The sequence below is a fragment of the Podarcis tiliguerta genome (assembly GCF_965153285.1).
Source record: "Podarcis tiliguerta genome assembly, chromosome: 6".
Classification (NCBI taxonomy): domain Eukaryota; kingdom Metazoa; phylum Chordata; class Lepidosauria; order Squamata; family Lacertidae; genus Podarcis; species Podarcis tiliguerta.
In genome coordinates, this window is record NC_139539.1 from 74,373,246 (window position 1) to 74,394,312 (window position 21,067).

General features: G+C 40.5%; 2 protein-coding genes across 2 annotated transcripts in view; one reads left to right on the forward strand and one right to left on the reverse strand.

Moving 5' to 3' along the window:
• Positions 1-14,760, reverse strand: part of CCDC18 (coiled-coil domain containing 18) — a 29,331-nt gene extending 14,571 nt beyond the window's left edge. Inside the window, exons 1-13 of the mRNA XM_083444804.1 lie at positions 14,627-14,760; positions 12,496-12,674; positions 12,221-12,371; positions 11,885-12,049; positions 10,658-10,767; positions 9,205-9,333; positions 6,048-6,144; positions 5,042-5,163; positions 3,730-4,039; positions 2,345-2,427; positions 2,100-2,251; positions 1,718-1,935; positions 15-125 (exon numbers count right to left, since the gene is read on the reverse strand). Of these exons, the coding sequence (XP_083300930.1) occupies positions 15-125; positions 1,718-1,935; positions 2,100-2,251; positions 2,345-2,427; positions 3,730-4,039; positions 5,042-5,163; positions 6,048-6,144; positions 9,205-9,333; positions 10,658-10,767; positions 11,885-12,049; positions 12,221-12,371; positions 12,496-12,641 (1,794 nt within the window). The 5' untranslated portion in view covers positions 12,642-12,674; positions 14,627-14,760. The remainder of the gene's footprint in view (positions 1-14; positions 126-1,717; positions 1,936-2,099; positions 2,252-2,344; positions 2,428-3,729; positions 4,040-5,041; positions 5,164-6,047; positions 6,145-9,204; positions 9,334-10,657; positions 10,768-11,884; positions 12,050-12,220; positions 12,372-12,495; positions 12,675-14,626) is intronic.
• Positions 14,761-15,147: 387 nt separating this feature from the next.
• TMED5 (transmembrane p24 trafficking protein 5) lies at positions 15,148-21,067 on the forward strand (the record flags this gene model as incomplete). The annotated part of the gene is made up of 4 exons (XM_083445099.1): positions 15,148-15,336; positions 17,367-17,464; positions 17,643-17,817; positions 18,204-21,067. 4 exons carry the CDS (start codon positions 15,148-15,150, stop codon positions 18,420-18,422), a joined length of 681 nt encoding a protein of 226 aa, XP_083301225.1. The 3' UTR covers positions 18,423-21,067.

A 21,067-nucleotide genomic window follows, 5' to 3' on the forward strand; every position in this document is an offset into this window, starting at 1 on the left:
AATAGGAGTTTTACCACTAATTCCCGTTCCAGCTCAGTATTTTTTTCAGCAGCCGTTGTGTAAGCAAGAGTCTTTTCTTCCAACTGTTTTTCAAGGGCTGAGAGCCTAGATGATTTCCTTGCTGCCTACAAAGAAATATATAAACTGAGAATACACAGTCTAAAAAAAAGATTTTCAGCATAAACAATGGTGAAATTATTGAAAGTGTTTCCATGAATGTCACATGCGCTTCATAAAATGTCAATGATAATACAACTTTTTCTGCCCACACCTTAAAGAAAAAACTTTGTGCAACGCACATTCACAAGTCACCTCATCACCCAGTAATGCTCTATTGTTTCACGGGACATTTTCCATTTCCCACAATCAAGTAACCATGGATGAAATGATTGCACCCCGCTCCCTGGCATGACATGCGAACCAAATATATTGCTACTGTACTGCATTGGGTCTTGTGGGACTATGCCACAAACACTACAATGTACTTTGGGCATTCTTTGTCTAATCATCTAGTTAGCTGCTAAGCTGGATTGCAGGTGCCAACCTCAGCAATCCAATTCCAAGAGGAACTATCACTGTGAAAGAAGGAATGTTCCAAGGATAGGATCTCTAGATGAATTACTGATGAAAAAGATATTTATAGAAGGCATGTTTCTGTAACAATGGAGCCTTTGGGGTGTTGCAGAGGTGCTTTTCCTGTAACAATCAGAGAGGTGCCACAATATGATTAGGGCCTTAAAAAATGTTTTTATTAAAAGATTTTCATGGATAACAAAGGTACGTATATCATATCTGTTTCAATTCAGAGTCCTTTCTACGGGTCGTTTACATTGGGTGTGGAACACTGCTATCATAGGCATTGTGAGGTTGGGGAGGGAAGTGGGGAGAGAGAGGTGGGAGAAAGAAGGGAGCTAGTGATTTTTCATTCCATTGCATAGTGTATGTGCAGAGGTTTTGTCTCAGCATCACATAAATAGGTTGATTGGTTGGTTGTTTTTGTTGGCGGTGCAAGAGATTGGAGAGCCCAGATCATGGCTGGTTGCATACAGTTGATTGCAGTGACTTGGGGGGGGGGATGTTGGGTCAAATTAGCCATATTGATTTGTATGCTGTCATTTCCTGCAAAAACAGCATAGCCTTTCACAGTAGGAACTATATGAAATTAAAAACGGTGGGTTGTACCTAAGGCTTTGTACGTGTACATGCAGAGGGCCTTTTCGATAGTGGCACCCACCCTGTGGAACCCCCTTCCATCAGTTGCCAAGGAAAAGAGTAACTTTCTAACCATTAGAAGACATCCCTGTATAGGGAAGCTTTTTAATGTGTCATGTTTTATTTTTTTATATATGTTGGAAGCCACCCAAAGCAGCTGGGACAACCCAGTCAGATGGGTGGAGTACAAATAAAAAAAATGTTATTACAGTATTATAGTTCCAGTAGCAAAATCGTTGTTGTTGTCATAATCATCATCATCATCTATTAAATTTGTATACTGCCCTCCATCTGTAGATCTCAGGGCAGTTCACAACATAAAAAGAACTTGTTTTCCAACATGCACCTCCAGAATCTCTAGAAGGTCTCCGCACCCTCCAAAGCTGATTTTAAGGGTGTATAGTGGGCTGGAGGGGACAGGAGAGGAAGAGGAAACACATGGCTGCAGCACTGGATAAGGCTCTAGGGAGCTCCTAAGAATACAGACTTCTTCATTTCTACTTACTTCTCGTTCCAAGCTACTAGATTTTGCAGCTTTCTCCAACAGTTCATCCTGTATTGTTTGAAACTGACTAGTTCGCTGGGCCATGGTCTCCTTTAAAAATGAATTTTCAGCTTCACATTTTTCCAGTTTAGTACGTAGTTCTTCTAACTGTCCATGTAATCTTTGCTTGACCTTTTCAAACTGCTTAGCGACAAGTTCCAGTTGTTGGTGTTTTCTCTCTTCACAAAAGAAACACAAGTGTCTAAGGGTACTGATTTATAAAATCTTTAAATTACAGGAGCAGGTTTGCATGCTCTTATTGCTCAGCGGATTGTTATGAAGCAACAATCCATACCAGAAGAAACTGTACAGTTTCAACTATTGTATATTATAGTATGCATACCTGTTTGGTTTCCTGTCAATTTTACTGGTTCAGTTTCTAAGCCATTCAATTCTTGTCTCTCACTTTCATCAAAGAGATCTTGACATGGATTACTGGTCATAGTTTCTGCCTGAAATTGCTGAATCAATGCTTCTTTCATTGTCAGCTTTAATCTAGGAAAAAGAAAGGAGATCAGTTGTATTCTTCCTTTCTTTTTTGCCGCTCATTACGAATGCACGCAATTACTTCAGCTTAAAATATAATACCTTAGCTCTTCTATCAGGGATCTACTTAAATCACAGCAATTGGGACATGATGCTTCTTTAGAATGATGCATGGAATGACTAGCCTGCAAGTTTAGGGGGGAAAGACACACAAAAAGGTTGTTTATGGCACAATTGGTCATTATTTGAGGAACTTTAATCTCTACCACCCAACCCAAACTAAAAATGTTTAAATTCTCCTTATCTCAACAGAGTTAGGGTTAAGCACGTGCTCTTTCATGGAACCTGGCAGTAATTAAAAGTGCTTAACTCTAGTGAAGACCCAAGGTTACGCAACAGGCCATCAAATTGCAAGCCACTTTTCAGTACTAAAAACTTGGGCGATGTTTAAAAATTAACATAAAATGTGACATAGATGGGAAAAGAAAATTGCTTAGCTTTCTCCACCATTGTCATTTCTTATCTACTTCCCCCATTATTAGCTTTCGCACTTATGCCAAGATTATAAATCAATATCTGTGTGACCAAGGGACTGGGATTGTGGTTGATATTCCATCATCTCTGCCTCTTGATTAGCAGATTGGCTTTTCAGACAGTTGCATCGGTTGCAACCACTGATGTAATGCATCCTAAGAACTTGTTCAGGGTGCACTGCTCTATTTGAGAGTTATAGAAGCCTTATTCAAATAAGGGAAGGATGTGTAGCACACAAAGCTAGGTAAAAATGAGAAACGTGGGGATTTTTCCTTTGAGGCAAACCTTTCAGGGGACAATGAGAAGAGTTACTCAACATGAGTATGGGAAGTATCAGCAGCAGCCCTCCCTCAAGGAAGAAATTGTGGTCTATTCTGGAGATAAGTCATTGCTTAATTATCGCTTCCTATATAACCAAAATCCAAACTAACAAACCAATTCTGACATCAATGTGTTTACTATGTGGATAGATTGCAGTGCTTGAAACAACCTTTAATAAGAGTAGAATTCAATGAACACTGTTCCAGTGCAAGATCCAATAAAACAGGTTACTCTATATTCTTTTAACACAGCAATAGTCAGTTCAGTGCTTGGAATTTAGATGAATGTTCTGTTCAAGCAGTGGTCCCTTTAAAATGTATTCTTCTTCTTCAATAATGAACTGTAAAAACTTTAACAAACACTGGACTGCTGATGTTCTTGTATGCAGAGGTGCTTATAAAGCTTCCCCTTTAAGAAGCTGCCCTCTGCATCCTCCCACAGTTCACTTCCAAGTTTGAGGTCCCTGTGAAATGTCTTGCATAAATTACAGGCAGGTTACCATTAGGATACATTTTTGCCCCTTCCTCTGCGCATAAACAGAAGTGCTCCTCCCTTGCACACACAGGCTTTGCATTTCATCCAGTGTATATTTAGTCTGCTGACAGTAACAAGAAACAAAAAGGTTACTGTACCTCTCTTGGTGAACTTTGAGACAACTGGGAAATAATATTTTCTAAGGTTTTCAGTTCAGTTCTTGAATTCTCAATTTCTTGATGATACAACTTGAGGTGATCATTTTGCTGTGCGACAAGAGCTTTTAAGCTAGCAATTTCATGCAACAGGGTATTCTTTTCTTCAAGCACTGTGTCTTGGACCTGAAGTTTGTTTTCGAGCTTCAGGATGTTCTGCTGAGAGTGCTTCAGTTGCACTTCCAATTCAGCACATTTGGCTTCCACACCTCTGAGATTTTCTTTTCCAATACTATTCTCTTCAGTTAATTGTCTAAACAAATACAAAAGGAGAAAGGTTCACGGGGGGAGAAAAACCAAGAAAATCTACTGCACCAGAAATACTTTACTTTTTTAAAAAAGCTAGCATGTTTCTGGATTTAATTCTGCATATTTTCTAACTGCAAACACCATGGATTTAAATACTAAAATTTAAAACAAAAATATAGGGTGATGAAAATCACAGGGAAAATTTGAGTATAAATAAAAAAGTGAAGTGGATAACGAGCTGGAGCATTTCAGCAGTATTGAGTTCAGCTTCCACAAGCCATTTTAAGCTAGAAAAACTGTGTCTCAGTTTCTTGTTTCAAATGTTGACATCTATGGGGTTTCAATTATTTTTGCATTTGTTGTCTTACAGAATGGATTAAAAAAAAAGCTTTTGAGAAATAGGCCAGACTTTTGCATTCTTTAGGACAATATGAAGATGGGGTGCCTTGTGCTGCACTGGTGGAAGCATCAAGCCGCCATTGGATACAATCCGTGATTTCTTATTAAAATTCCGAAACCTATAATTTCTATCGGAAGATAAAGGAAGCATCAAGCTGGGGGGGGGGGAGGTGTCACTGTAGGGAAGGGTCAATCAGAGGTTCCATGGCTTGATTATGTTTCCTGCCTCAAGCAACAGGACAAACTTATTATGCACTTGAGAGTGGCCTCGTGGCTGCTGCCTAGCGGCAGAACAGACAAGAACTGAGAAAACAAATCACTTCTATAAAAATACATGCCGACTGTTGGACTAAACAGTCATCCAGTTGTTCCACTGTGCAGTCAAACTGATCCCTCCCAATGTGAGATGGGTTGAGAAAACTTTGTTTGGAAAAATCAATCACATTACAGCTTTGCTGCTTTGTCATCTGTCACATGGATTGAGCTGGTCACATAGTGTTGTGCCATTAGCTCAAGGTCAGAGTACTTCATGATCCAAATACCCATTAAAAAAATGATCATGTATCAATGTTTTCCATGTGGAGGTGTCAAAGGTGAAACGTTTTACCTCACTTGTTCCTTTGTGCTTTCAAGCTCACTTCTATAGCTATTGCATTTTGCGTGCAATTTTTCTTTCTCTTTCACACAATTCATTAAATTTCTTTCTAAAGTTTCCTCTTCTTCCTGAACCTGAGTAAAAAGAAGACAGCTATCAGCAATACTTAATCTGTTACTAGAGGGGGAAAGTTAAGGCTACAGTCCTGTTTTCAGAATCTTCTTCAGTGAAAATCTGCACCGGTGTGGGAGGGAATAGAAATGTTCTGTCCCAATGTTCCCACTACCCAAATTATATAACTACAACTGGAACCTAAGATGTGCAAAGATCAGATAATTGGTCTCTGTGTTTGTCCAGGTCAGGAAACAGCAACCAGATAATTTACCTTTTGCCACTTTGCTATTGATTGCATCAGAATGGCATCTTGGCAACGCATTTGAATTAGTATAATCCAAAGCCTGGACAAAAAGGTTTTCAGGTGCTGCATGATGCTATTTTGCTATTTGATGTAAATGAAGGGTTTGCCCCACCCCCAACCTCCAAGATATCACTGGAGCAGGCACAGGATTGCCTTTGCCTATAAATATAATTTTGCATTTGTAGCTATGACATAGTATTGATTCAAATTTTATTGGTACTAAGACTCAAAAAGTTGTGTCAGCACTGAATTTGCTCAGCAATAATTAAAGTTACAAGCTATCTAAAACTACAACTTCATAATATGTGTAAAGAAAACCATTTCTTCCTATGCAACTGAATGGGCTGTTTTAGCTAGAGTTGCTTCCCTCCAGGACTAGGTTGTGCTCCTGTGCCCTTAACAGTGAACCTGGTGGTTAAATTAAGGGAATTATGCTCTTCTTGGCACAAAGATGATTTCTGCTGGTCAGGCTATAGTTAAAGACATAGGAGCATGCTAGAAGAACATGAATAATCATAGCACTGAGATATGATCTTGACACTGAGACAAATACACATAAAACACTATTAAAATGATTGACATTTTCTAGTCAAATCTTACCTTTTCCAGTTTCTCACTTATTTTCTCTTTGTATTTTTTAAAAGTTTTTGTCAGCTCCTCAGCATTAAACAAAGCTTCATTTCTTTGACATTCAGTTCTTTAAATGAAAAAGGTATGTCAGTTTTAAACAAACCAAGTGAAGTAATGGTATAATATTATACTCACGATATCAAAGCTTTGGAACATAAAACATTGTAAACAAACAACACACGGTAACAGACATTTGCTTTTAGCCTTTAGTTTTATTCAACTGCACCTTAATAAATGGCATTATAGTTTTTTTACACGACAAGGTTTACAGATGTAAATATTTCATCGGAGCATTAACAGTCAAAATTAGTATTTGCTGAACATTTCCTTCATAGGAACAGTTAAGCATTTGGATGTCATGAAGCACAACAGCGTTCTCCAGTTTGAACGCTGAGAAAAACATGTATGCCTTTCACTGAATGACAGCAATGCATTAAGCAGACTGGGTGCATTTTATTTCTTCACCATTTTCCAAGCAATAAATGATTCAACCACTAAAGTTAAAGGTGAAATACATCACATCTAAAATATGAGAATACTCCCTGTAATACAGTGGTGCCCCGCAAGACGAATGCCTCGCAAGACGGAAAACCCGCAAGACGAAAGGGTTTTCCGTTTGCAGAGACGCTTCGCAGGACGAATTTCCCTATGGGCTTGCTTTGCAAGACGAAAAATGACGAAAAAATTTGAATTTTTTTTTTGCTCCAAAACCCCTTATTTTGAATCGCTAAGCTGCTAAAAGCATTTTAGCAGCAAAACCGCTAATCCCCCACCCCTTAAAAAGCCGTTTTTAGCCCTTAAATCGCCAATAGCGCTAATAGCGCTACTCCGTCAATGGGCTTGCTTCGCAAGACGAAAAACCCGCAAGACGAAAAGACCCACGGAACGGATTCTTTTCGTCTTGCGAGGCACCATTGTACTGAAAAAATAAAACTCTAATTATGATAATTATGCACTGCTAATTTATTTCCACAGCACTGACAGATATATAGAGGTAATGGGGATATGCAAACATAGTTAAAGCTAACAAGGAGCGCTGCAAGAACCCTGATCTACTCTGTCTAAGGCTGGGGAACTCACAGCCTATGGGTCACATTCACCCTGCTGATCAATTTCATCCAGCATGATTTTTCCTTCATTAAAAGGGACACTCTGGCTACAACAACATCTGATCCACTCTGGGTTCTGCATGTGGTAAACATTGGGCCACAGCCGGACACTCATCTCCGTAACTCCTTCAGGGCTCCTCCACTCAGCCTGTCCATTGGCACAACTTGTCCCTCAGCCTATAGCATCTGGGAAGCCAAGAGTGGGCTGAAAGCCAAGCAACAATTTGGCTGGCATGCTTCACTTGGCACACAGGAGGGCACAAAAGGCAAAGCAGCAAGCGGAACTCAAATTGCACCTTGACTGCCATCTCCTGTGCACACACAGAGCACGAATTAAGTATTCTTGTAAACCACCCACTTTTGGCTCTGTCTCTGTCTACCACTGGCTCCAACCCAACTGACTTTTCCCATGGCTCAATGGCCATTCACATAAAAAAGGCTCCCCACCTCTGTTCTAAGGTTTTGTTCTGACATGATTTATTTCCTGGAAATTGGGACTGGGCTTCATGAACATGCTTTTATGCAGTCCCTTCCTTGCTCCTGACACAAGAAGAAACCAGGAGAAGAGCGCTTTAACTTGATATCTCCCTGATCCATTCATGTTGCACTGTAAGGGAGACTCAATGGTCAAATTAATATGGAATCTATTGGTTCAGTCATTCCCTTCTCCCCATAGGGAGCAGAATAGGGCAGAGGTAGAAACACACAGGGGTGTGCTCAAAAGTAGTGCTAAGTAACTTCTTGCACCAGTGAAATGACCTCGGCTTGTGCAAGGAGTCTTTCCCCCTCTCCCCCCCTACCTCTTAAATTTGTTCTGGGGAGGGGTCTACCAAGCCTCCAGAATAGGTTTTGGGATAGCATGCAGTGCCTGTGAGAGGAAGGGGGGAGAGTCCCATTGTGCAAGTGAAGTAGTTCCAGTTGTGCAATTATTTATTTGAATACCACTCATCTACCACAGACAACTTCCGGTATCTCTCCAGGAGGAAATGACCTCTTAACAGCCTTGATGTATCTATGCATAGGCAACTATATTTCAGTTCATGCCTTTTTTGGATCAAGGTTTGAAATGCTTAAACTAGGATTTACTAAATGTAATATAAATGAGAAAGAATTCTTGCAAATACTTATTTCTATTCAATTTGAGAAGTTGTTTTAATCTGTTCCAAAAGCAAGGTAAAGGTAAAGGTACCCCTGCCCGTACGGGCCAGTCTTGACAGGCTCTAGGGTTGTGCGCTCATCTCACTCTAGAGGCCGGGAGCCAGCGCTGTCCGCAGATACTTCCAGGTCACGTGGCCAGCGTGACGAAGCTGCTCTGGCAAGCCAGAGCCGCACACGGAAACGCCGTTTACCTTCCCGCTAGTAAGCGGTCCCTATTTATCTACTTGCACCCGGGGGTGCTTTCGAACTGCTAGGTTGGCAGGCACTGGGACCGAAAGACAGGAGCTCACCCCGCCGCGGGGATTCGAACCGCCGACCATGCTATCGGCAAGTCCTAGGCGCTGAGGTTTTACCCAAAGCGCCACCCGCGTCCCTCCAAAAGCAAACAACCTGAAAATTTGTTTAACGGTAAAAAAAAGTCATATACATCTACATGACATGGTACCAGTACAGTGGTACCTCGGGTTAAGTACTTAATTCGTTCTGGAGGTCTGTACTTAACCTGAAACTGTTCTTAACCTGAAGCACCACTTTAGCTAATGGGGCCTCCTGCTGCCGCCACGCCGCTGGAGCACGATTTCTGTTCTCATCCTGAAGCAAAGTTCTTAACCTGAAGCACTATTTCTGGGTTAGCGGAGTCTGTAACCTGAAGCGTATGTAACCTGAAGCGTATGTAACCCGAGGTACCACTGTACTGCCAGTCATTCCATTTTTTTCTTATTTAATTAGAATTAATTCTGAAAGAATGTTGTGGGTTTTGTTCAACATCAGACAAAGCATCTTAAAACAAAAAATTTGGAGCAAGGAGATATGTCATCAAGCTATCAGAATAAAAATCAAGCTCTTGTGTAATTTGTCACCTCTTTCCTTGTTTGCATTGTTCAATTAAATCAAATCTAATTTCTTTATATTCCTCCTTCAGCTTCTGGAAAGAATATTCTTTTTCCATTAGCCTTTTCTGGCTTTCCTCTAATTTATCTTCTGCTTCTCTAAAAACAAATCAGAAAACAGCATTTTAAACAACACATAATACTCATAGATGCGAATGCGTAATTGTGTGCATGTGTACACACACACAAATAACATGAACGTATCTGGTTAAGATAATCAGGTAATGGAGAGCATTTCCCCCTTCCTCTAGCACACAAATTTGAAAGAAGTGGCCAATCAGGTATCCTACAGATCAGGTTTTTTAAATTCAAACCAGTATTTTGGTGGGTATATATGGAGATAGATGGTTTGGATCTTGTTAGCTATACCAAGTGCTTGCCTGAATGAACAAACAAGTTTTACTAAGCATTTTGCCCAAAGCAAGCAAGCCAAGATCTTTCTCCTTTATTCCTCCTAACAAGAGATTTTAAAAATTGAAAAACCTGATCAAAACTAATAAATATAGAACTTAACTTCTATTGGAACAACAGTAAGTTCAAGATGCAATCAATCTGCATAAGTTATTGGGGGAAATAAAAATACAACAAATATCAATTTAGTTGTTTGGTGGGATAGAGTAGAATGATAGAATAGTTAAATTCAATGGGTTTAAGGAAATATCATTGTATTATTTATTAAATATCAAGGAGCTTTGTGAGTAGTTATTACAATTTAGACTTTTGTTATGTTAATTTAACCAACTAGCCAACTAAAATTATCATGCTATGTCAAATGCTTTTAAGCCATTATGGTGTTTTATGTCCTACTATGGAAAGTATGGGGGGAAACCTTTTCGAATAACAACAACAAGAAAAAAGTATGATCAGAGCAACACAGATGTTTCTGATCTCCTCCTCTGGACTGTGAAAGAGGTGAAGAATAGAGTACACAAGCCTGCAGCTCATCATGGCTTTGGTGAGCTGCAAACCATGTGTAGCCAAAAACCATGGTTTACTATTGTGTCTTAACTGGACCTATTTGTCTGCCTAACACTATGACCCTGTTTGCAATGAGTTAATTTCACTGAGGTCAATAGAATTATAAGTCAGAGGTAGGAGATAAGTGTACAAGTAATTCTGATTTTGCTGTGAGTTTTCCGAATTTGAAAAAATAATAGCATAAACACTCCTGTTTTTAGGAGATAAATCAAATGAAATCCAAGACTCTTTACTCACCCTCACTATGAGGTGCAATAAGTGAGCCAAGCTATCTATTTGAGGATGAGGGTACCACATTCAAACAAGCATTATATAGCCCTATTCTCTCATTACTTCCCGTGGCAAGGAAAAGGATCATGTGTACATCTGAGACCCATGCCAAAAAAATGGATGAACCAAACCTGAAGATTTGAAAAAAACAAATAAAAAACAAAGGGTTCACTACTTTAGAGCTTTGTCTTGTGCTTGAACTTCTGCTTCCAAACTTGCTATCTGTTCTTCTAACATTGGAATGCTGACAGAGTGTGTACTCAAAGTAGATTCAAGGAAAGATATCTAAAATATAAATACAATAAGGAGAATCCATTAATGAGTTGCCTCTTGACTTCTGAACATCATCGTCACACACACAGCCACTTGAATAGGAGTTTCTTTTGAAGAAGGCTATTCCTTCATTAGTTCCCAAAAAGCTCTCTTTGCTATACTGTGGGGGTTTTTTAATTAAAGAAAACTACAAATAGTCCAATCATTTAAATTAATACTGTTCAATTATATGTAATTGACCAGAATGCAAATATTTTCTGTATTTTATTCTCACTTCATTGTATCTACCCAGTATTGTTAGTAATTAGTAATCACTCACTAACATTCATTATCAAAACCATGAGCCAGAGATCTGAAATTTGTTTATCTACATAGTCCAAGGCACACATAACTACTAGGAAGGGGTTGGGAAGTAATTTGAGAACAGGATATTTATGCATTTCTTCCCCAAAACTGAGGATTCCAACTGTCCCCCAAAATGATAGTGTTACTCTAATGTTAGCTAGAAATCTGGTATTTGATAAGCCTGAGGGAAGGGGGGTTATCTAAGAATTTGGATATCTGAAGCTCTTTCCCTCAAACAGTAGGGCTCAAAGTATGCCTTCACATGCTTAAAATATTTCTAGGGTGGTGGATGATGCTTGAGCAACATTATTTATCATTTCTTAACATATGCAGTCCTTTCTGCTATGCAGGGAAAGCAACACTTAACTGCCATACTATAAAACAAACTGTAAAAATTCACAAGTTATTATTGCTTCACAGATTTCTTAGGCACATACCTAAGATTTAAATGTAAGCCTAAAATAAAAGCTGTGAATGAGATGAACATGTAACATACAATTCCCAATCATGTATACATAATGCTGCAAATCCACATACGCATAATTGCCTTCTAACTTTGTGCAATACAACTTTTGGGTAACACCCCTGAAGTAATAATTTCATGATCTCAGCATATGGCTCACAGGTTTACTTTCATAACATGTTTTAATGATTGTCACCCCATACCCCTGACCCTGTAAGCAAGTGTACAAATATAGAACTAGCTCCTTAACTCAAGTTAAATTAGAACAGTATCTTTAGCAAATCAGAATGCCTCAAAATTTTATCTTATTCAAATACCTACCCGTGCTCTTGACTGATTCAGTTCATAGTTTATTGTTTCAATTTTATTCATTAGATGATGGTTCTGAGAAGTCAAGGATGCATTTTTTTCGCGGACTATATTCAATTTATCCCTTAGTATTTCATTTTCTTCTTCCAGGGATTTATCCAAAGACAGCGAGTAACACTAGAAGGCAGAGAACAATATTTGCAACAAATACCAACCAAAGTGATTCATTCATCTTATTTTGTTTATGATTAACATTATGAACTGACCTATAAAACTAACTCCATAAGAATATTATATACAAACTGTCAGAAAGAACAAACAAACGTCCATCAAATTCTGAATAATTACTTTGTTCCTGTGTTTCCTTGAAGAATCCCTGTTATGCCAAGGCATTCTGCTCAGAGAAGATTGAGTTGAACAATTATGTAATTCACAAGGATCAGTGAGATCTTCCATTGTTAAAATCTCAAGCGTGTCATCAGAATTATATGAATTCGTACTAGAGGAAAACAAAACAAATATCAACACCTTCCCTTGATTTTTGCAGCAATTTTTCCAACAGACTATCAAAATTAGGACAATTTGCAGCAAATATATTTGTAAACAAACACAGTAAGTTTTACCTTTGGACAGATACATAAAGCTCTTCTCCTAAGTCTTGTAAATTTCTTTCCGTTTTCTTTAGCTGACTCCTTAATGACACAACATTTGCAAACAAGTCTTCCTCATCCGTATCGTGATCATGAGAAGTCCATAAGTTACGTTCCATTGATATTATACATTTGTCTAATGTAAAAGATAACTACGAAAAACATATCAATAAAAGCACCTTCCACCTTTTGAAGAAGAAACCCTTTAAAATGACAGAGAAAATAGCCCTCTGTTTCAGATTTTGGCTTTATAGTATGACAGAATCGTGATATAATGCTTCCTGCAACCAGTTTGCAAATTTGGAGTTGGCCTCTTGAACATGTACTTCCCTAACACTCTTCCCTTCTTGGCATTCACAATGGCCAGAGCAAATTAGGCTTCCTCCAATACTGCTTTGTCTACTGTCATTTTGGCTATTTTACTTTCACGTAATTACCACTGCCCTTTTTACATTTCATTTCAGACCTCAGACCTCTCCGTTTGCACCACAGTGTGTCTATATACACCAATTTAAGATTACACTTTTGACATCTGATGAAGAGGGCGGTCTGCAAACACTTTTCCCACAATAAAAATTGTCAGTCTTGCAGGTGCCACAAGTCACTGTTGTATTGTCACAACAGACAAACACAGCTAACCCTCAGGGGAGAAAATCCCCCTCATAAACACTATTTGGAAACAAGCTTCAGACAAGATTATAATGTTTCATTTGTAAAGGAACTGTAGTTTGTGCCTCTGCATTCCAAACACAAACATTGGAAATTGAACTGTTCTGGGAGAAGGCAAAGGGTGAGAATTAAATTCACCAAGCAAATTTGCAAACTGTATTTTGCAGAAAGCCACAGCAGCACTCAAGTAAGATTTTGTTTGTTTGTTTTTTGCTTGCTGATCTGTATGCCAATGCAGCATGGCTTAGCTGCTCCTTGCTCCTCTGAAAAAAGCATTTTAAATCCAAATTTTAAAATGACATTTTTGAGGGTGCATTTCCATAAACAAAGGTGTTGGGAGACCAAGAACACCAGGGTGACAACAGGCTCCCCGCAACCCTACTACCCAACGGCGACCCAATCTTTTGTCGACTGCAATGCTGCCTTTTGCAGCAATCCAGCTCTTCCCATCTGGAACAGCTCATTTCTTATACCCAGCTCTTCTGCGGTCTGCTGTGACCCTTACAAAGTATTTTCCGGCATCTCCAAGGCAAAGCATTGCCATGTGTGATGTGCTATTCCAGTACTCCCCTTTGCCTAGGTTTAGGCTGACCCGTTACTAGCAGCGTTTTCTCAAGCATGGATCCCCAGCTGCTGTTAGGACTACAATAATAATAATAATAATAATAATAATAATAATTTATTATTTATATCCCGCCCATCTGGCTGGGCTTCCCCAGCCACCCTAGGCGGCTTCCAACCAAATATTAAAATACAATAATACATCAACATTAAAAGCTTCCCTAAACAGGGCTGCGTTCAGATGACTTCTAATCCCAAATCCCATCATCGCTAGCGAGCAGGGACAAGGGACCAGGCATGATAGGAGCTGTAGTCCAACAGCAGCTGGGGGACCCAAGTTTGAGACGCACTAAAGCTGTGCCTCTCCCTCCTGATGTTTTACTGGACTGCAACTCCCATCACCCCTGACTCAACGTTGGTCGGAGCTCATGGGAGCTGGAGTCCAGAATCACTACCAACCAGCCTCAGGCTGCCCTCACCTACTTATTACAGTCATTCAATCTGGTTCCCCGGCCCCCACCTGCTGCTGCTGCTGCTCTCCACCCTGCCAGTCCCAGAGAGCAACAACCCCGCACAGCTTCTGCCCCGGGAGGCAGGCTGACTTTCTCGCCTCAGGGGCCACCCTTCTCTCTAGCAGGCGGCGGCATTTTTCCAAGGAACCGCCTCAGCCGCGCGGGTTCCAGGCCAGAGCGCTTCGCGTTGCTTAGCAACGCTGCCTCCACGCCTCTCCCCCTCAAGCATAGAGGCCTCACGCCGTCCCACAAAGCGAAGGCGCGTCCCCTTGGTTTCCCCATTTTAACCAGCCCTAACCGTTTCGCTACTGCACTCCGCTCCGGACTCAATCCCTTCAGCCAGAGCGGCAGCCCTTGCTTACCAGGCCCTCTCTGAGGAAACGCCTCTTTCAATCAGTGCGGCCCTGTTGCTTCGCGCGTTCCGAATCGCGGCCCTCAGGGCGACCCGTCTCTCCTGCGTTCGAACTGCGCGGGCCGCAACCTGACAGGTGGGGGGGAGGAGACGGTTGCCGGCGAAGCGGCTGCTTAAATCCTTCCGCGCTAAAGCTCTCGGGAGCCGTAGTCTCTCCTCCCCGCCCTCCCCGCTTCGCCCCTTCCGCTTCCTTCCCTGCCCTCAACTACATTTCCCGCAGTGCCTTGCAGTGTCGAGGAGCCTCCTGTCGGCGGCAGCGGGCACGCGTTTTTTTTCAAAACGAGGGGAAGTCGCTCCCCTCGCGCTCTTTCCTCTCCTAGGCGGAGCTGCGGCGCGCCGTGCATTGTGGGTACCCAGCCTCGTTCTTCGCCTCAGAAGACCTGAGTCGAGCGAGGGAGCGAGAGTGGACGGCGGGGAGGTATCGTCTCCTCCGGAATTTCTCGCTCCCTGGGTGTCGAGGGCTCGGCGGCGATGGAGGCGGAGATGCGGCGGTGCCTGCTGGCCTCCCTCCTGCCGCTGCTCTTGCTGCTGCTTCCGCCGGGCGCCTCGGCTTTCGCCACCGCTTTGGACAGCGACTTCACTTTCACCCTGCCCGCCGGCCGCAAGGAGTGCTTCTTTCAGAGCATGCAGAAGGAGGCCTCTCTGGAGATCGAGTATCAGGTGAGGGAGGGAACCGTCGCCCTTCCGAGTTTCCTCAACTGCTTGGGGTAGGAGCGCACGTGTGAACGCGGGCACCCGCGCCCAGCGTGCAATCTCGTGTCCGGGCGAGGACCAGCTCGCGTGTTCGAGTCGTAGGGAAATCCATTCCCTCGGCTGCAGTCGGGGTTGCCTCCTGCAAAGCGAGGGGAAACGCACACAAACGCCCTGCATGTCAGAAAAGTGTGTGTGCCTTTTCTGAACCTCCCTTACTTGCTGCACAGCCACATAGAATCATAGAGTTGGAAAGGGTACCCCAAGGGTCATCAAGTCCACCCCCACCCCGGAAGGCGAGAATCTCATACGTGACAGATGGCGAGCCAACCACTGCTTTAAAACCACCGAGGCAGGATACCCGTCCACCATCATTCCTGGGAGGTATTGTTTGGGGCTCCAATATGCAGACCTGTGTTTGTTAACACTATGCAAAGAGGCTTATGTCCAGGGAAGCGTGCTTCGGATTGTAATTTGCATTTTGTTTTTCGATAGCCGGGTAGAGGTAGTAATGCTGGGTCCGTAAGAGGAAAGCCATATGCTGTGTTTTCTGTTGTCATGAAGTAAAACGGGACCTTAACTATAAAAGATGGGGTGGGATGGCATGAAAGTCACTTTTAGCCTCAAAGTACCAACCTGAATATTTGGATATACCTGCAGGATCAGAACATTAGGGTATAGTTCTGAAGTGCTAGAAAGCAAGCCATGTGAGTATTACTTCCCTCTAGCTTCAGAATGACAGTTCTCTTTTTTCTTTTCTTTTTTTACATGGAGGAAACAGGCTAGATAAATGTCATGAAAGGCTGGGTCAAACTGGTTTGGGAGCTTGATCTGATGACCTTAGCCAAACAGAGGATTTCTGAAATTTATTTAGAGCCACGTAAGCCAAATATGTTGAAATAGTGCTGAATGAAGGTTTGAGACAAGGTGGAAATGAGCAGCATTTCTGCTCTAGTTGCATGGAATGCAACTGGTAAATGTTCCTGTGGTGGTATTTAAAGGCGCATGATGTATGGATGTAGAAATTAGGGGTGTGAGGATGGGGCATGCCATGGAGAGAGGCCCAAGGATCAGATAGAAAAGGATGGAGGGCTGCATTCAGAACGGGTTACTTCCAGGTTTCAGTGGTCGCGCATGCGCTAAATCGCGCTTTGCACATGCCCAGAAGCGCCAAATCGTAACCCGCGCGTGCGCAGACGCTGGTTGCGAACGTGCATCCCGCACAGATCACGTTTGCAACCCGAGCGTCCACTGTAATAATAATGAGTGCATTTATTTTTACTTGCTTTTCATCCTTTTTGTCAGCATATCTTCCAAAGGCAAGTTATGTTTATTAAAAAAAATTAAGAGGTCTTCAAACCATAATCTAGAAACTGTGTTAAATGTTCCTGGAGATCACAGTTGCTACTCAAAGGTGTAAGGTCTTATGTACACTGACACTCTTTCTTAAAACATCTTGTCTATGAATGCAGCCATTTGTTCTTTAGTGGTGTGGTTGAAAGTGAGTACTGAAGTACCAAGCACTATCTGAATGCATTGAATAAAATTACAATATAGAGAAATGGGAAGCAGCTCTCAGTCAGCTCTGCTGAAAGATCACCCACCTCCTTTTGACTTATGTTCCCAAAATGTTTCTATTCCAGCTGGTTTGCTATTTTGTTCCTCCCCATCCTTTTTCCTTTTGTGTCACAGCTTTTTAAATTGTAAGCTTGAGGGCAGGGATAGTCCTGATTTTTATTGATCTCTAAGCTGCTGTGGGATACTTTTCGGCCAAAGAGCAGGGTAAAAAAATCTTTAAACAAACTGCTTTTGCCAACTGTATCTATAGTTTCCTAAAAAGTTAAAATACATAGTAGTAATCTTAGATAACATCTCAGTGTTCATATAGATTCATGTGGATTTGTCTTCAAGTAAGATTTGAATATTAAACATGATTCATTTTAGGTTTGCCTTTTTCAACAGATACTACACTTTGCTCATATATGCTGTTGACTTTACAGGTTCTCGATGGGGCAGGTTTAGATATTGATTTCCATCTATTATCACCAAAAGGTGAAGCACTGGTTTTTGAACAGAGGAAATCGGATGGAGTCCATACGTAAGTTTTTAAATGATTTCATTAAACGTTAGTTAAACCATTTTTAGTGGCATTCTAAGAGCTTAGTAATTAAGACTTCATTCCTGAAATGTACGAATGGGACTTCACCGGAGGGGATTTTTCTGTTCCCTCTTCCCTTCCTGCACTCATTAAAGTGTAATGTCTTTTGTGTTTACAGTGTGGAGACAGAGGATGGTGACTATATGTTCTGCTTTGACAACACATTCAGCACTCTGTCAGATAAGGTGATTTTCTTTGAACTGATATTGGATAACATGGGAGATGAAGAGGAAGATTGGAAGAAGTATATCACTGGCACAGATCTTCTGGATATGAAGCTAGAAGATATTCTGGTATGTATCTACAATCCTTTTTAAAAAAGCTATGGAATGGCTCTGTACGCTTGGAATTTACTTGCTCTCCCTTCTGCTACTACTATCTGGTAATGATCACCCTATTGAAAGCTGCACAACCATCTCTAGTGGCCTTAAATTGTGATAAGTGTATTATTGATTAAATATATAGCCTAAATTCTGTAGCGTGTGAAAAGAAAGGGAAGTGTACATACCTCAGCTTTGGAAGTAACAGATGCAAGTTCTCATTTTGAGGCTTTGGAACTAAGCACGGTGTCAAGGAGTTGGGGCTCACAAGGTCATTGCTATATTTTGTAGATGAGTCTGCTGTGTTGAATTGTGTGCTTCTTTTATTTTTCTAAAACTAGTGTTTTGATCTTTATTAGGAATCGGTCAACAGTGTGAAGTCCAGGCTAAGCAAAAGTATCCATATTCAGACCCTGCTCAAAGCATTTGAAGCTCGTGATAGAAACATACAAGAAAGCAACTTTGACAGGGTAAACTTCTGGTCCATGGTCAACCTTGCAATAATGGTGGTGGTGTCAGCTGTTCAAGTTTACATGCTGAAGAGTCTTTTTGAAGATAAAAGGAAAACTAGAACGTAACACCAGTGTCTTAACAGCATTAAACAGGGGGAACTGCAATACACTGCTAAAGAAAAAAGGAGATTGATGTTTCTTCCCAGCTTGTTTTGAATGAACAGTTTTTAACATTTGTATGTGACTTTTTAATATGAGCAGAATGCTTTTCTTTGCTCCAATAAATTGCAATAACTTGGTTTATTAAGATGGTGGATAACTTAAAACTTGCCTGAATCTCCTCAGCCATCTATACTGCGCAATTTTTTTTCTGCAACAAATTCAGATTTTATATTTACCAATACTTGATACTATGTCTTAATGACTGCTAGCCTAAAGGTAATATTTTAAAAAGAAAAAAGATTCATGAAGTTATGAATTGAATTGTGTATTTAGTATTTGAGTCCTGCCTTGGATATGTCAGTTAAATGGAATATTTGCTACGGCAAACTATGCTGTTATTTAGACAATATTTTAAAATGAGTGTAAGTGAAGACTCATGTGCCTTATTTGTACTAATTAACAAATTTATTCAACAAAAATTAACTGGCATCTAAAATGTATATTGCATCCAAATTCTTTAATTTTCCTCACTTTGTGAATTAATTTTAAGTTCAGATCAGGGTTTGTTTGTTTGTTGTAGCTAACCTTCATAATTCAAAACTGCAAAAACACAAACTCAAGAGTGCTGAAAGGCACCAGCTTTCCCCTCTGGATTATTTACATAACACGAACCCTGCAAGTGCCTAGGCATATTAGCAACCAGTTTTGAGGCCATGTAGCCACTTACATGCATGTATGTTTGTAAAAGGACTCATTATATCCAATTTGGGGGACTTTGCGAATCGCTTTTATTCTACCACACAAATTAATAACATTTGAGTTTTTTATACACAGGCACATCTAATGTGTTTCAAACCAGGTTTACTATAATAGCACATTCCCCTCATACACCCGAGGGGTGGTCAACCTGTTGCTTTGCCAATGTCTCGCTCCCATTAGCTACAGCCGGTATACTCCATTGTTAGAGCTAACAGGAGTTGTCATACAGCAACATTTAGAAGGCTAGAATTCATAGCTGTCAACATTTCCCTTTTTTTTAAAGGGAAATTCCCTTATTCCGAATAGGATTCCTCGGAGGAAAAGGGAAAAGTTGACAGCTATGCCCTAGATACTGTAGTTCTGAATATGTGAGAGAGGATGGAGATAGAATGCTCCAGTTTTCATGGTTACTGGATAGGGTAGCTGAAATTGATTTACAGCTAAAAGCCCAGTTTCCCTTATTGTGATTTTTAAAAAACAGCAAGTTTTCACTTTTAAATTTTAACTTGAAAATTTAAATTTACAACTTAAAAATAGCTGGAAAACTTGCACTGTGATTTATGAATACATACTCAGAAGCAAATCCTATTATGCAGTGGAACTTGGTTCCTAGTTAATGGGCTAAGGGTTACAGTGTGAGTTTCCAAACTTTGATTAAAGCAGTTAACAGTTGCTCATCAAAATGCCATGCATGTTTGCATGCTGAGATGGCTCCTATGGCTGTAATCCAGCAAACCTGGATGCCCCAAACTGATTTCTGAACATGCATATGTGTATATATTCCATACTTAGCATGGTTAACGTGTTTTGGGTTTGTTTTTTTTTTTTTGCTTGAAACTACACAAACAACATGTCAGCTGCTGAAGTTGATATGCAGATATTAATTCAATTCCCATTATGCTAAGCAGCTTATGTGGGGATAAGTGTAGAAATGCACCTCAAACATAGTGCAAGGTTTTGAACCACCAGGTAATAATTCTTGTGAACTTGAACCTATTTTTCAACAGTATTAGATGTCACATACGGTACTTTTGCCATAAAGTTAATACTGGTGTGGCTAATGATACATGAATTGTTACCAGTTTATAAATGTAAAAATTATTATGTGAACATATAAGCATATTAAGTTACAGGTAGCAGACCAAGTAGTTATTTACAGCTGCTACAGTGGTAGCATCTATGCTTATCCTCTTCTGCCCATATTCATATTTTTTACATACCAATGGGTCAAATAATTGGGCTGATTTAAATGAGTCTTAGTATTAGTGACCCATTGCTATACATTTTGAGGCTGCAGCAATGGGATCTCTAGCTGGCTGTAGTTATCTACTAAATATCAGCAGAAACAAAGTCTTAAAGCCAATTAGATGAGAATTATTCCCAATTTGAGGCAACATAGTATTAAATATGTCATGCAAATGTGGATGCCAAGGTTTCAAAATCTTTTAGCACTGTAATGTTAAAAAGTATCTTCACCAAAAAGCTGTGACGAAGCCTTCTACCTCTCAGTTTATGCTAATGCCAATTGATCTGTCCTTTGCAGTTCTGGTTTCCAACAAAACTTTACATGTATATAAAATAGGGTGATAGCCAACTGCATCATACCCATTCTCAGTCATCCTCAGTAGACCCAGTGAACTTAAGTTAGTTGGATACCATCCACATTGCTGGGGACTTAACAAAGTTGCCTACTATGGCACTCATGGTTGTGCTGTACATTTTCATAATGCTACAGAATAGTGTGTGCAATTCCACAGGTAAGAATGAACAGAGCAGTAAAAATGAACACAACGGTAAATGGATAAATTTCTGGCTGTGAAATGGATTTAATAAAGGAATTCTAAACTTAA